Source organism: Arachis duranensis, chromosome 3 (genome assembly GCF_000817695.3).
Source record: "Arachis duranensis cultivar V14167 chromosome 3, aradu.V14167.gnm2.J7QH, whole genome shotgun sequence".
Lineage (NCBI taxonomy): Eukaryota > Viridiplantae > Streptophyta > Magnoliopsida > Fabales > Fabaceae > Arachis > Arachis duranensis.
This window is the reverse complement of record NC_029774.3, coordinates 33,794,314-33,806,211: the sequence shown is the minus strand read 5'-3', so window position 1 is coordinate 33,806,211 and position 11,898 is coordinate 33,794,314. Positions and strand designations below refer to the sequence as shown.

At 32.8% G+C, this 11,898-nt stretch overlaps 1 protein-coding gene, 1 non-coding gene and 1 pseudogene across 3 annotated transcripts; 1 reads left to right on the top strand and 2 right to left on the bottom strand.

Annotated features, from left to right (window-relative positions):
* Window positions 1–746: 746 nt before the first annotated feature.
* LOC107478599 (F-box/kelch-repeat protein At1g67480-like) lies at window positions 747–2,480 on the bottom strand (annotated as a pseudogene).
* LOC127739730 (uncharacterized) lies at window positions 2,445–3,208 on the bottom strand. 2 transcript variants are annotated; one of them, XM_052259448.1, is made up of 3 exons: window positions 3,191–3,208; window positions 2,927–2,994; window positions 2,445–2,827 (listed from the first exon to the last, which is right to left on the bottom strand). In XM_052259448.1, exons 2-3 carry the CDS (start codon window positions 2,952–2,954, stop codon window positions 2,589–2,591), a joined length of 267 nt encoding a protein of 88 aa, XP_052115408.1. In that variant the 5' UTR covers window positions 2,955–2,994; window positions 3,191–3,208; the 3' UTR covers window positions 2,445–2,588. The 2 variants fall into 2 exon arrangements, with proteins under 2 accessions (XP_052115408.1, XP_052115407.1); XM_052259447.1 differs by lacking the exon at window positions 3,191–3,208 and adding an exon at window positions 3,066–3,082.
* A 4,801-nt stretch (window positions 3,209–8,009) lies between these two features.
* LOC127746269 (small nucleolar RNA R71) lies at window positions 8,010–8,118 on the top strand. The gene has a single exon (XR_008007889.1). It is a non-coding gene; the product is annotated as a small nucleolar RNA R71 (small nucleolar RNA).
* The last annotated feature ends 3,780 nt before the right edge of the window (window positions 8,119–11,898 follow it).

Below are 11,898 nucleotides of genomic sequence, written 5' to 3'. Positions count from 1 at the left end.
ATGGGAGGTACATAAATCGAATCCTCCGATTTGTGTTTAAAAAATTTTAAAAATTTGGGATACACAAATTGAACCCTCCGATTTGTGTTTAAAAAATAAAAAAATTTGGAGTACACAAATCGGACCGTCCGATTTGTGTACTCCAAATTTTTTTATTTTTTAAACACAAATCGGACGGTCCGATTTTTGTACCTAAAAATCAGACGGTCTAATTTCTATACCTCTTAAAAATTGGATGGTCGGATTTGTACTCCGTAAATTAAATCATCATATATTTTAGAAAAATATCACAGTAGATCACAATTCAAAAAAACACCACTGTTAACCCAATATTAAAAATAAAAATGTGCCATAGATGCTCCCTTTCAATTATTGACTTTGATTTTAGTATATCAGATTGAAGAATAATCACCTAAGCGCATAATAATAATGCTCCACATCTAAATCTTTTTGTTACCTAAATCTAACCAAATTGGTTTAACATAACAAAAGTCAGTGTGTTAACCAAATCTAATCAAATGGATTTAACATAACAAAAATCAATTATAACTAACATTATTTTAAGTCCTATTATTTAACTTGATTATACTTTGTTTGTAAAAGACTTGAATATATAGCATTATATAGACCATAATTAAAATGACTATTACTATTAATCATAATTCACTCACCATAATTTGAAAAAGTGCTGCTCAAGCCTCAAATTCAATAAATTAATTGTACCAAAGCAACCCAAAGTTCCCATACTGGGACTTAATACACCATATTATGCCACATATAAGACTTAAATGATCCAGTAATCCAAGTAAATAAAAGACACAAGCAGAAGTACATAATCAAAACACGTGGAAGAAATGGAAAATATAAAATGAAACACATAAACTACTTTCCTAAACTTTATTAAAATGTATAAAACTTAAAAGCCAAAGAAGTCTTCCACTCTCCAAAGTTCAGATCCTCATTAGTATTTCATATTCATGCCTTGATTGTTACACTGCACAAGAACACACCAGATGGTTTTGTATCAGAAATTTGCCACTCTGACCCTTTAGCTGCATTTGGATCATACAACAAAGTTTGATAAGAGGGTCCTGCTTCCAGTGAGAATTGCAACAGCTTTTCATCAAATATCCCAAATCTAAAATCAACACTGGAGCTACGAGTGAGTGGAAGTGGTACCATTTTCCACGAATTGTCTTCAGAACAGAATATTGCTAGCTTCCTCTGGTTCTTCCATTCCATACAGAACAATTTCTTTCCCAATACTGCGTGCTCTGTGACCATAACAGAGTCGTTCTTGAACTCACCCCAGCCGTGGACTTCAGGGTCATAAACATCAACAAACTTGGAGTTTCCAATTGTAAAGCTCGACCTTCCACCCATGACATAGAGCTTACCATCCAATGAACAGGCAAAGCAACCCCATCTCGGGCGCCTGGACACTCTCTATCAGTGTCCATTTGTCGGTGTCAGGGTCGTACACCTCAGCACTAGAGAGAATTTCACCGTCTAATCCATAGCCTCCTACAACATAAACCAAGCCATTGACTTCGGCACATGCAAAGTCATAACGAGCCACATTCATTTTTGATAGTCTGCTCCAACTGCATTTGATATCCAAAATGGAACACACACATGAAAAATTTACAAAATTATTACAGGAGAAAATTCACAAGCTTAACAGACAATTAAGTTCTCCAAATTATGAACAGGAAAAGAGGCTATCCTGAACTAGATTTCGTACCAGAATTAATCTATGCAATATATTCCCCAGATTTCTAACTAAATTAACAAAAAACACGAAAGTCTTATGTACCAGGTAGGGTCAGATACATAAATGAAAGTAACAATGTCATTGCATCCTATTATAAACCATCTCTATTGACAAATGTTAAAATTTAAGTACTCTCATTTATAGATTTCTAGATAAAGCACAAAAGAAAATCGTATTTGTTGAGGAGCGAGTCATATTGGTAAACCTCTGCTGAGGCAAAGGTACTTCTATCTGTGATTGAATATCCAGCAATAACAAGAAGCTTTCCATTAAGAACCACCACTCCAAATCCAGCCTTTACCGGACCAGGCATCGGTGGAAGAGCTTGGCATTTATGACTGGGACGATCCATAAACTCCCAATGAGTTCCCTCTCCTTCAGTATCCATTGTTAAGAAATAGAGCCATTCCTCAACCATCCCTGCCAATTTTCGCACAGTAATGAACTCTTTGCTTTGAATAAATGACCTCCATCTCTTACAGACACCACCAATAGTTGGGACGTTAGAACGAGGCACAAGTGCAAGGCAATGTTTTGCCACATCATCAGGCAGACCAGGTAGAATGGGGCTATCATCGTTTTCCGGTACCTCAGAGGCAAAGAAATGATTGGTTTGCAAACAACTTAACTTGTCTTGATTGGCCAAATTGGTGAAACACATGTTTCGGCCTGTAGATCTCTTCTTTCAAGCAACAAAACCAGGCATCTTTTCCAAATCAGCAAATACACTTACCATATATCTCCAAGATGTAGACAATTTTTCCGTGACCAATCAACTGAACAATGAACAAAGGTCTTAATGTGAATTATATAATTAAAGGAATTCATGATACCCTTCACCAATTGGGACTCTACAAGACCAAGGCAAGATAGATGTTGCAGAACGAATCACGTGAGCGGTGTAAGCGGATGATTTTCTGTGCTTTGTGCAGTCTGATTCAAATTCCACAACACAAGTTCTGCTACTACTGTGATTGCTCTGATTTATCTTCGTCAGCGAATTGTTTCTTAGGCTGCTAAACTTGTATCCTCCCTTCCACATTGCCCAAAGATCTATAAATTACAACAAGAAATTGTTACATTCTAAAGTTAAAAAGATAAAGTAATCAATGATAATCAACAAAATTATTATAGGTACAAACACAGTCATACCAGTGTAGGCCATAGAACTTGGCAACATTCAGCCACCTATAACTTCCATTTTCTTCAAGTTTATATTGCTGAAATGTTAAACAAGGAGAAAGATAAGTCAATTTTCAACACAAGTAGCAATATTTGAGAGAATACATACATAGTCAATGGGGAAACTTCAATTGGGAAAAAGTTCAATCTGGAGGGTTAACAAAAGCAATCGGCATTCTTTTCAATATACACATCAATTGGACAGTCGTGCGGAATTTACAAGCACGAACTAACCGGCAAGTACACCGGGTCGTACCAAGTAGTACCGTCGATTCCACGAGAATTGATGGATTAAACAACAATGGTTAAGTGATTTACTTTGTTAGACAAATAAAAAATGGTATTTGAGAATTTAAAAAGCATTAAACAGGAAACTCATAATATCAGAAGACATGCAATAAATAAGTTGGGAATAAAATATGGAAAAAGAAGTTAAGGCTTTAGAGTTATCTATTTTTCGGATTGACTTTTCTTATTAATTTATTTTAATGATGCAAGATTTAATTCCTGACAAATTATATATGACTAAACTCTAATTCCTTAGACCTTTTTAGTCTCCTCTAAAATTCATCAACCGCCAATTTCTTGGTCAATTAATTCCAATTAGAGGGTGAAGTTCAATTCTAGTTATATGCCACAGAAATCCTAATTACCATAATATAAGAGGATTATATGTCACGTATCCCGTTAAATTCAGATAATTAGAAATTTAGGAGAATATATTTTCAAGGTGTTGTTCAAGTAAAGAGCTTTTCCAAGTTATACAAGAACTCAATTAGAAAGAAGGTCATACTTTCGTTCCACCCAGTTTCATAAAATAAAGAACGAAAACAATTCTTGAAATATAAATTAGTACATGAATTAAAATAGAAAAAATAAGAGAATCAATCCATACAATAGACAGAGCTCCTAATCTTAACAATGGAGGTTTAATTGCTCATGAAAAAGAGTGAAAACTAAGATTTTGGTAAACTGTAAACTTCGAATGAGGTGGAATAATATAGAAGAGAAGTTTCTTTTCTCTTTTATATCTAATCCTAATTAATTTAAAATTTATTTTCTAAAACTAAAATAATATATATTCCTATTTTAAAATAAAATAAAGTTTAAATCAAAAATAATTAAATAATACATGCGAGCCTCGTAAGCGTGGAGACCACTTCCTTTTAATCATGGTTGGCGCCTAACTTGAGGAGAGCTGCGCCTTACTTGAGGTGGGCAGCAAGGAGTGGCATGGAATGCTTGAGTACTGCGCCTTACTTGAAGAATCCAGACCAATGTTGCGTGTTATTGTTGTGCCTTGCGCCTAACTTGAGAAATCTCAAGTTAGGCGCAGCCTTGGCAGAATTGGTGGGAGAGAAGTGTGGACTATTATATATCGTTGGAAAGCTCTGAAAGTTAACTTTCCAACGTCACTAAAATCACGTCCATTGGACCTCTGTAGCTTGAGTTATTTAGGTTTGAGTGCAGAGAGGTTAGGATTGACAGCATCATTCGCTTTCTTCTCTTTTTTGATGGAAACTCCATCAAATCAAGCCAAATACTATCTAAAATAAACAGAATTACACACGACTCAAAGTAACATCCATAGTGGCTAAAAGATAATTAATTCTTGATTAAACTCAACAAATTAAATGCAAATTCACTAGGAAAAGATAGGAAAGATGCTCACGCATCACAACACCAAACTTGAATTGTTGCTTGTCCTCAAGCAACCAAACTAATATAGGCTTAGGATGTGAATTTGCATGAGAATGAGAGTTCGATTAAGCTTATGTCTCTTCTTATAGTGGGTTTACAACTGCAATCCTAAATAGTTCTGGCATTCTATTCTCCTTTGAATTAGAAGGATGTTATTGTCATTCGAAATTAGAATCGGGATAATATTATGAATTCTCTAATCTTTTGTACTTCAATTTAATCCTTGAACACAGCAAATTTCCTTTGATTCTCTTTTCTTTGGTTCTTTGCACCTTGAGCCTAGCCTTGACTTTAAATGTTTTGTCTCAAGTTTCACTTGACACAAAAACACCACAAGCACTTAATTGGGGAACTCTCTTTAAGTTCTGATTTTCCTTTCAGTTACTCCCAGACAGTGGTGCTCAAAACCTTTGGCATACTCTGTTAAATGTATTTGATCTCGACTCTTAGTGTTCTATCTCAAGGATTACTTGACACAATCACACCACAAGCATATGACCAGGAAAACAACTCTTTGAGCTTTTAATCATGTCTGACCTCTCTAGTAATTGATACTCAGAGTCTTGGACCTTGCTTTTATTTTTCTTTTGCTGTTTCTTCTGCTTCAAGGATTAAACTTTCACTTATTGCAGAGAATTCATAATAGTTCTCTAAATTTCTGTTCCTTATACATCAATATCCCTTGATTCAAATTCAAATATGCATTGTTCATATCATGCATTTAAAATCACAGATAATACCACCACATCTAAGTAAATATGACTATTCTTTGTTATAAACTCTATTTCTCATGCACTACATCTTTTTCTTTTTCTTTTGAATTCAAACTTAGTGAGCAATACATGAGACACTTTTTAGAATTAAAAGCAAATAACAGAAAAAAATAGCAAATTAACTAGAACCTAGGAATTGAAATAACAAAGGATCATGCAGAAACCAAGTAAAATAGTAGAAAATAGGAATATAACATAATAAGAATGGGAGAAAATATAGAATGAAAGGAACTCAACTACCTCAGTTATCGTAGTGGCTGTCTCATTCTTCAGGCTGTGCTCCTCCGTGAAGATGATTCGCCTCCTTTTGGTGCCATTAAAATAAACAGAAAAGCCACAAGCAAAGCGACAACACCAAACTTAAAAGTTTACTTGTCCTCAAACAAAGAAAATCTAAAAATAGGGAGGGACATAAAAGGTGTATGGAGGAGTAAAAACAAAAATTATTACAAAAAAAAATGATAAAAGAACAAGAAAAGTGAAAATTAGGTAGGAAGAAATTAAGGTAGGGGCAAGGAATCAGGGATTGGCGTGAAGGATATGAAATTGATTTAGTTCAGGAATATGTTGGATTTGGTTTGTAATTATAGGAAGATAGTGTAGCTGGCGCCCAACGTTGGCAACACGGCGCCTAACTTGAAGATGTTCCCTCTTGGCGTCTAACTTCAAGCTCCTTACAATTCACAGCGCCTAACTTGAAGCCTCCCGAGTGTAACCTCCCTGGCGTCTTACTTGATCCTCTGTCTGCCTAACTTGCATTGGATCTTCACATCTTGCGCCTAACTTGAGAATTCTCAAATTAGGCGCGGACTAGACAGAGAATTATCTCCATTGTACGCGTCATGTGGCACTTGAAGTTTGAGAATTCTACTGTACATCATCAGAAAGTTCTTGAAGGTTTGGATCAATAAACTCAGTCTGCATGCACTTCTCTTCTTCGTCTGCTGAATGTATATCTTTGAGGACATGAAAGACTAGTTGCTCATTATGCACTCTAAACACTAATTCACCTTCTTCCACATCAATCAGAGTTCTTCCAGTGGCTAGGAATAGTCTTTCTAAAATTATAGAGGCATTCTCATCCTCCCCTGTGTCAAGAATCACAAAATCTGTTGGGAGGAAGAAATTACCCACTTTGACCAAGATATTCTCCACTAATCTGTATGCAGGCTTTATAGATTTGTCTGCCATCTGTAATGCTATCTTTGTGGGTTGTGCCTCTTGGATTTGCAGCTTTTTCATCACAGACAAGGGCATTAAATTGATGCTTGCTCCCAGATCACATAACGCTTTCTCAAAGGTTGTGCTCCCAATGGTGCATGGAATTTGAAAGCTCCCTGGATCTGGCATCTTTCTTGGCAAGTTATTTTGAATGATGGCACTACATTCCTTAGTCAGGACCACTATCTCGTCTCCCTTCAAAGGCTTCTTCTTTGACAACAATTCCTTCATGAATTTGACATAGAGAGGCATTTGCTCCAAAACCTCAACCAAAGGAATATTGATTTGCAACTTTCTGAAAACTTCCAAGAACTTTGAAAACTGCTTGTCCTTGGCCTCCTTTTGAAGTCTCTGAGGATATGGCATTTTAGGCTTGTACTCAGGAGCCTTTGGCAATGTAGGATAAGTGTCAAGAGAGTCTGAAAATGGGTTGTCCACACGCTTTGGAGGGACGTGCTCTACTTCTTCCTTCTTCTCCTCTGGAGCTTCTTTTTCAACTGGCTTCTCATTAACTTGTGCTTCCATACTTGCCACTTGTCCACTTATCAAGGTGATAACCTTGCATTCCTCTCTTGGATTCACCACTGTATCACTAGGAAACGCACTTGGAGGCATCTCAGGTATTTGCTTGCTCAACTGGCCAACCTATACCTCCAAGTTTCTGAGGGAAGTTCTAGTTTCCTGCATAAAACAATTTATTACTGCTTCCATATCAGTGTTCTCTTGGGACTGAAAATTTGCCTGCTGAGGTGGTTGTTGATGATGAGACTGAAATTGGCGGTTATTATGATTATTCTGCTAAAAACCGCCCTGAGAATTATTGTTAGAATTCTGTGATCACTGAGGTTGCTCTCTCCATCCAAAATTTGGGTGGTTTCTCCATCCCTGATTATAGGTCTTAGAGTATGGATCATTATTGAGGTTTCTAGGAGCATTCCTCATGTAATTGACCTGTTCAGAAGAAAATTGAGTATAATTATAATTCTCATTTTGCATAAAATTACCTGTCATGTCATAAGGGATCTCTTGAGGTGCATTCTGAGTGTTGACAGCTGAAACCTGCATCCTACTCAATTGTTGAGAAATTAAACTCATCTGCTGACTCAAAATTTTATTCTGAGTAAGGATTGCATCATGAGCTTCTACTTCCATAACGCCTTTCTTTTGAGGGGTCTCAGAATTCATAGAATTCATGTTAGATGAATATAAATATTGGTTGCTAGCAACCAATTCAATAAGCTCAGTAGTTTCCTCCGGTGTCTTCTTCATGTGCAATGAACTACCTGCAAAATTATCTAAGCACATCTTGGATATTTCACCCAAGCCTTCATAAAAGATATCTAGTTGGGTCTATTTAGAGAACATGTTCGGGGGGCATTGCTTAATCAGCAACTTGTACCTCTCCCAAGCTTCATAGAGGGTCTCACCATCCTTCTGTCTAAAGGTCTGAACCTCCACTCTAATCTTAGTCAGCTTCTTTGGTGAAAAAAATTTAGTAGCAATCCAGTGACAACCTTTTCCTAAGTATCCAAACTTTCCTTGGGTTGAGAATCTAACCACAACTTTGCTCTATCCCTCAAAGCAAATGGGAAGAGCATGAGTTTGTACACATCCGGGTTCACTCCATTTGTCTTCACAGTATCACAAATCTACAGAAAATTAGAAATAAATTGATTTGGGTCTTCTTGGGGAAGACCATGATACTGCATTTTTGTTGCACCAGTGTGACCAATTGTAGCTTCAACTCAAAGTTGTTTGCAGCTATAGGAGGCACCACAATACTTTTTCCATAAAGATCTGTAGTAGGAGCAGTGTAACGGTCAAGCACTCTCCTAGGTTGCTCATTCTCATTCGGATTTGCCATATTGGCATTAGCAGCATTATTATGATCCATAGTGGATTCTGCAGCCTTGTAAAATCTTGTTTGTTACAAACGCCGCCTGAAAGTCCTTTCAGGTTCAGGATCAAAGTCTAAGAGAGGTTCCTTGTCCCTGTTCTTGCTCATAAATAGACAGAAGACAAGAAAAGTGGGAATCTCTACGTCAGAGTGCAGAGAATTTCCAGTGAGATAATCTGTGTAAAAGAAATAAAATAAAACAACTAAATAAAAAATTAAAACTTTTGAAATTTTTTTTTATAAAAAATATAGATAGGTAAATTAAAATAAAATTATTAAGTGACACCAAACTTAATTTCAAAAATTAAAAAAATAATTGAGCAAAATTTTAAGAGTTAAAGCGGAAATTTAAATAAGACAAATAAAATAAAAAAATAAAAATAAAAGAAATAAATAAATAAAGAAGGAAAATGAAAATGAAATAAAAAAAAAGCCGAAAGAATGTTTGAAAAAAATAAAAAATGGATCAAATAAAATTAATAAAATAAAAAAAAATAATGAAAGAAACGAAACGAAAGTGAAATAAAAAAAATTAAAAAGAAAACGAAGGTAAAAGGAAATAAAAAGGAAACAGAGCTTGGCAGAGACGGATCCAGAAATAGTATTATGGGGGATAACAACATATATAATATTAAAAAATTATGCAAAAAAATATATAATGTAAAATGTATTACAAAAATATACTGATAGAGAATATATTTTAAAATACAAAAAATATATATGTACTTTTTATTAACAAAGTGGTCGATATTTCATTTCATAAAATTCATCAATAATAGAATTTATGTCAAAATTTTCAACAATTTTCTTTTCAATATAATTAAAAGATAATTAGCAAGAAATTTATCTTTCATTTTGTTTCTGAATTATTCTTCACAATATTCATAGCTGAAAAAGAACTCTCACTTGTAGTAGTTGAAATAGAGAAAATTAATACCAAATAAATCAAAAAGGACACTCACAAGAAGAAAAAGTTGTACTTTATGAGATTTGAAAAATTTTATTTAATTAAAAAATATTAGTAAAATAATATCTTTTCATATTTTTTTAATATTGTTACTTACTTTTTAGATATTAGAAATCATTAATATTTAGGTTAGACTGAATTTTTATTTATATTAGACTAAATACTAAATAAATTTTTAAAAAATTAAATCATACTTAATAACTTATTACTATTAATATTTTTTTTTTAAAAAAAAGTTGGGGGCCAAGGCCTCCACTCGTCCCCCGTAAGTCCGTCCCTGGAGGTGGGGGAGTGAACGAGAAGAAAGGAATGAAAAAAATAAAGAAAAAGAAAAATAAAAAAATGAAAATGAATAAAAAAAATTATTAAAGTAAAAATTATCTAATTTAAGCCGTCAAACAACTAGCAGTTGTCAATTACGGTCAATTCTCTGCAACGGCGCCAAAAACTTGGTGTGGAATTTACAATCACAAACTAATTGGTAAGTGTACTGGGTCGTACTAAGTAGTACCTCAAGTGAATGAGGGTCGACCCCACGAGGATTGATGGACTAAGCAATAATTGGTTAAGTGATTTATTTTTATTAAGATATATGATAGCTATTATGTTATTGCTCCTAAAAATAATTTTTATTATAGTGCGTATTGATGTGTTTAACTTTATTTTTGAATTGTGTTATTCAACTGAGTTTAAAAATAGGATATAATTTTTAACTTTTTTATTAATACTAAAAATGATCTTAATATATATTTTATAACTAAAAAGGACATTAAATTGTTTTCAAAAAATTGTTTAAACTTTAATATTAGTAAAATATAATGATATTATTGCTATTTTAATAAAAAAAATTATATTTTGTATATACATATATTTCATGCTTACAAAAATTGAAGGCAAAAATTCATATGCAGTTATCTTTATGTGAGGTTAATAATTGAGAGTTGTTAGATAATTTGATAAATTTGACTAAATTATCACCTAACGATTTTTACGTGTTAACTTCATATAAAAATATCTGCGAGTAATTTTTTATTAAATTAAAATTTGTATTTGTGTATTTTTTATTATATTGTATCTCGTATTTGTGTTAGTGCATGTGTTTCATAAATAACATTTGGGAATAAAATGGTGGAAACATTATATTTTATTGGCTAATTAATTAGTGACATACACTTGGTAAAAATGAAAAATTTCTCATCTCTTGAATATTAAGAGATATGTAACAAATAGAAATATATATATGGAATTAGGAGTCATGCATTAATCAATCACGGCGCTTGATATGACCAATATCAAATGTATCAGAAAATCACATCCAATATTGATCATATTTTTTTGGCAATTGGAGATGTATAGATCACATTTTATATAAAAGCATTGAGGATGTTGGTTTTCTGAATGAATATATAATAAATAAATAACAAAATAATATTATATATGGTTTAGGAGGCAAGAGGACCAATCACGTTGGTAATGCTCCATTTCCAAGTAATCAATGGGACCTTTATGAATTATATTGGACTCGTTAGATTTATATATAAATATAAAATAATTAAATGCAAGCTAAGTGTTATATCCTAGAAATGGATTTATTAAAATTATTAATTTTTAATTTATTTATGGATAATATATATTAATTATAATTATAAATTAAGCTATTTTACATTAAATGACTTAGATAATGGTAATCTCATTATTTATTATTATAAATATTGAATTAAATAAGTTATTATTACTTTTGATTTAGAATTAAATAAAAATAAAATCAGAAATATTATTTTATTTGAGTTTTAGAATTTAGTGTGGATACTACACTCAAATATAAATAATAATTTTAAAATTTTGATCTCCAATACATCAAATTTGTTTTTATAATTCTTTTTTCATAAAAAAAATTGTAATTCAATCCTATTAAAAATATAAAATTTAAGTATGCTTCTATATTTTTAAATATCTTTTTTTAATGATTTCCAATTTTCATTTCCATAAATTTTCTAATTCATCTCCACATGTGGATTTATCAGGACCATATTTTCCCTTTGCAATTTCCAAGGTCGACCCATTATTCCACTTGTGCCAATACATATAGAACTAATTATTTTATTATTTATATAGACACTATCATAGACTTTTCAAGTTTAATATAGCAAGAAGATCTTCCACCTAAGCAAAACATGAATCCCGTGGGAATCAAAATATTTTCAAGTATCGTATGCTAAGGAGATCTAATCAAAATATATAAGGTATAGCCACATGATTCCTAATTGGACATAGATTAATAATACACATTTTTAATATAAGTTCTGGTTTTGAGGACACTTTATTATTATTATCTGAAAATTCAGAACAACATATTATTTCTCTTCCAATTAGTTCAAAACGC

What these genes read in the sequence shown, in the direction of transcription:
- LOC127739730 (XM_052259448.1), bottom strand. Translation starts at nt 2,954, where the DNA reads ATGTTGCCAAGTTCTATGGCCTACACTG. An exon ending in AAGTTCTATGGCCTACACTG is followed by an intron (nt 2,828 to 2,926) that starts GTATGACTGTGT and finishes TGTAATTTATAG; the next exon opens with ATCTTTGGGCAATGTGGAAG.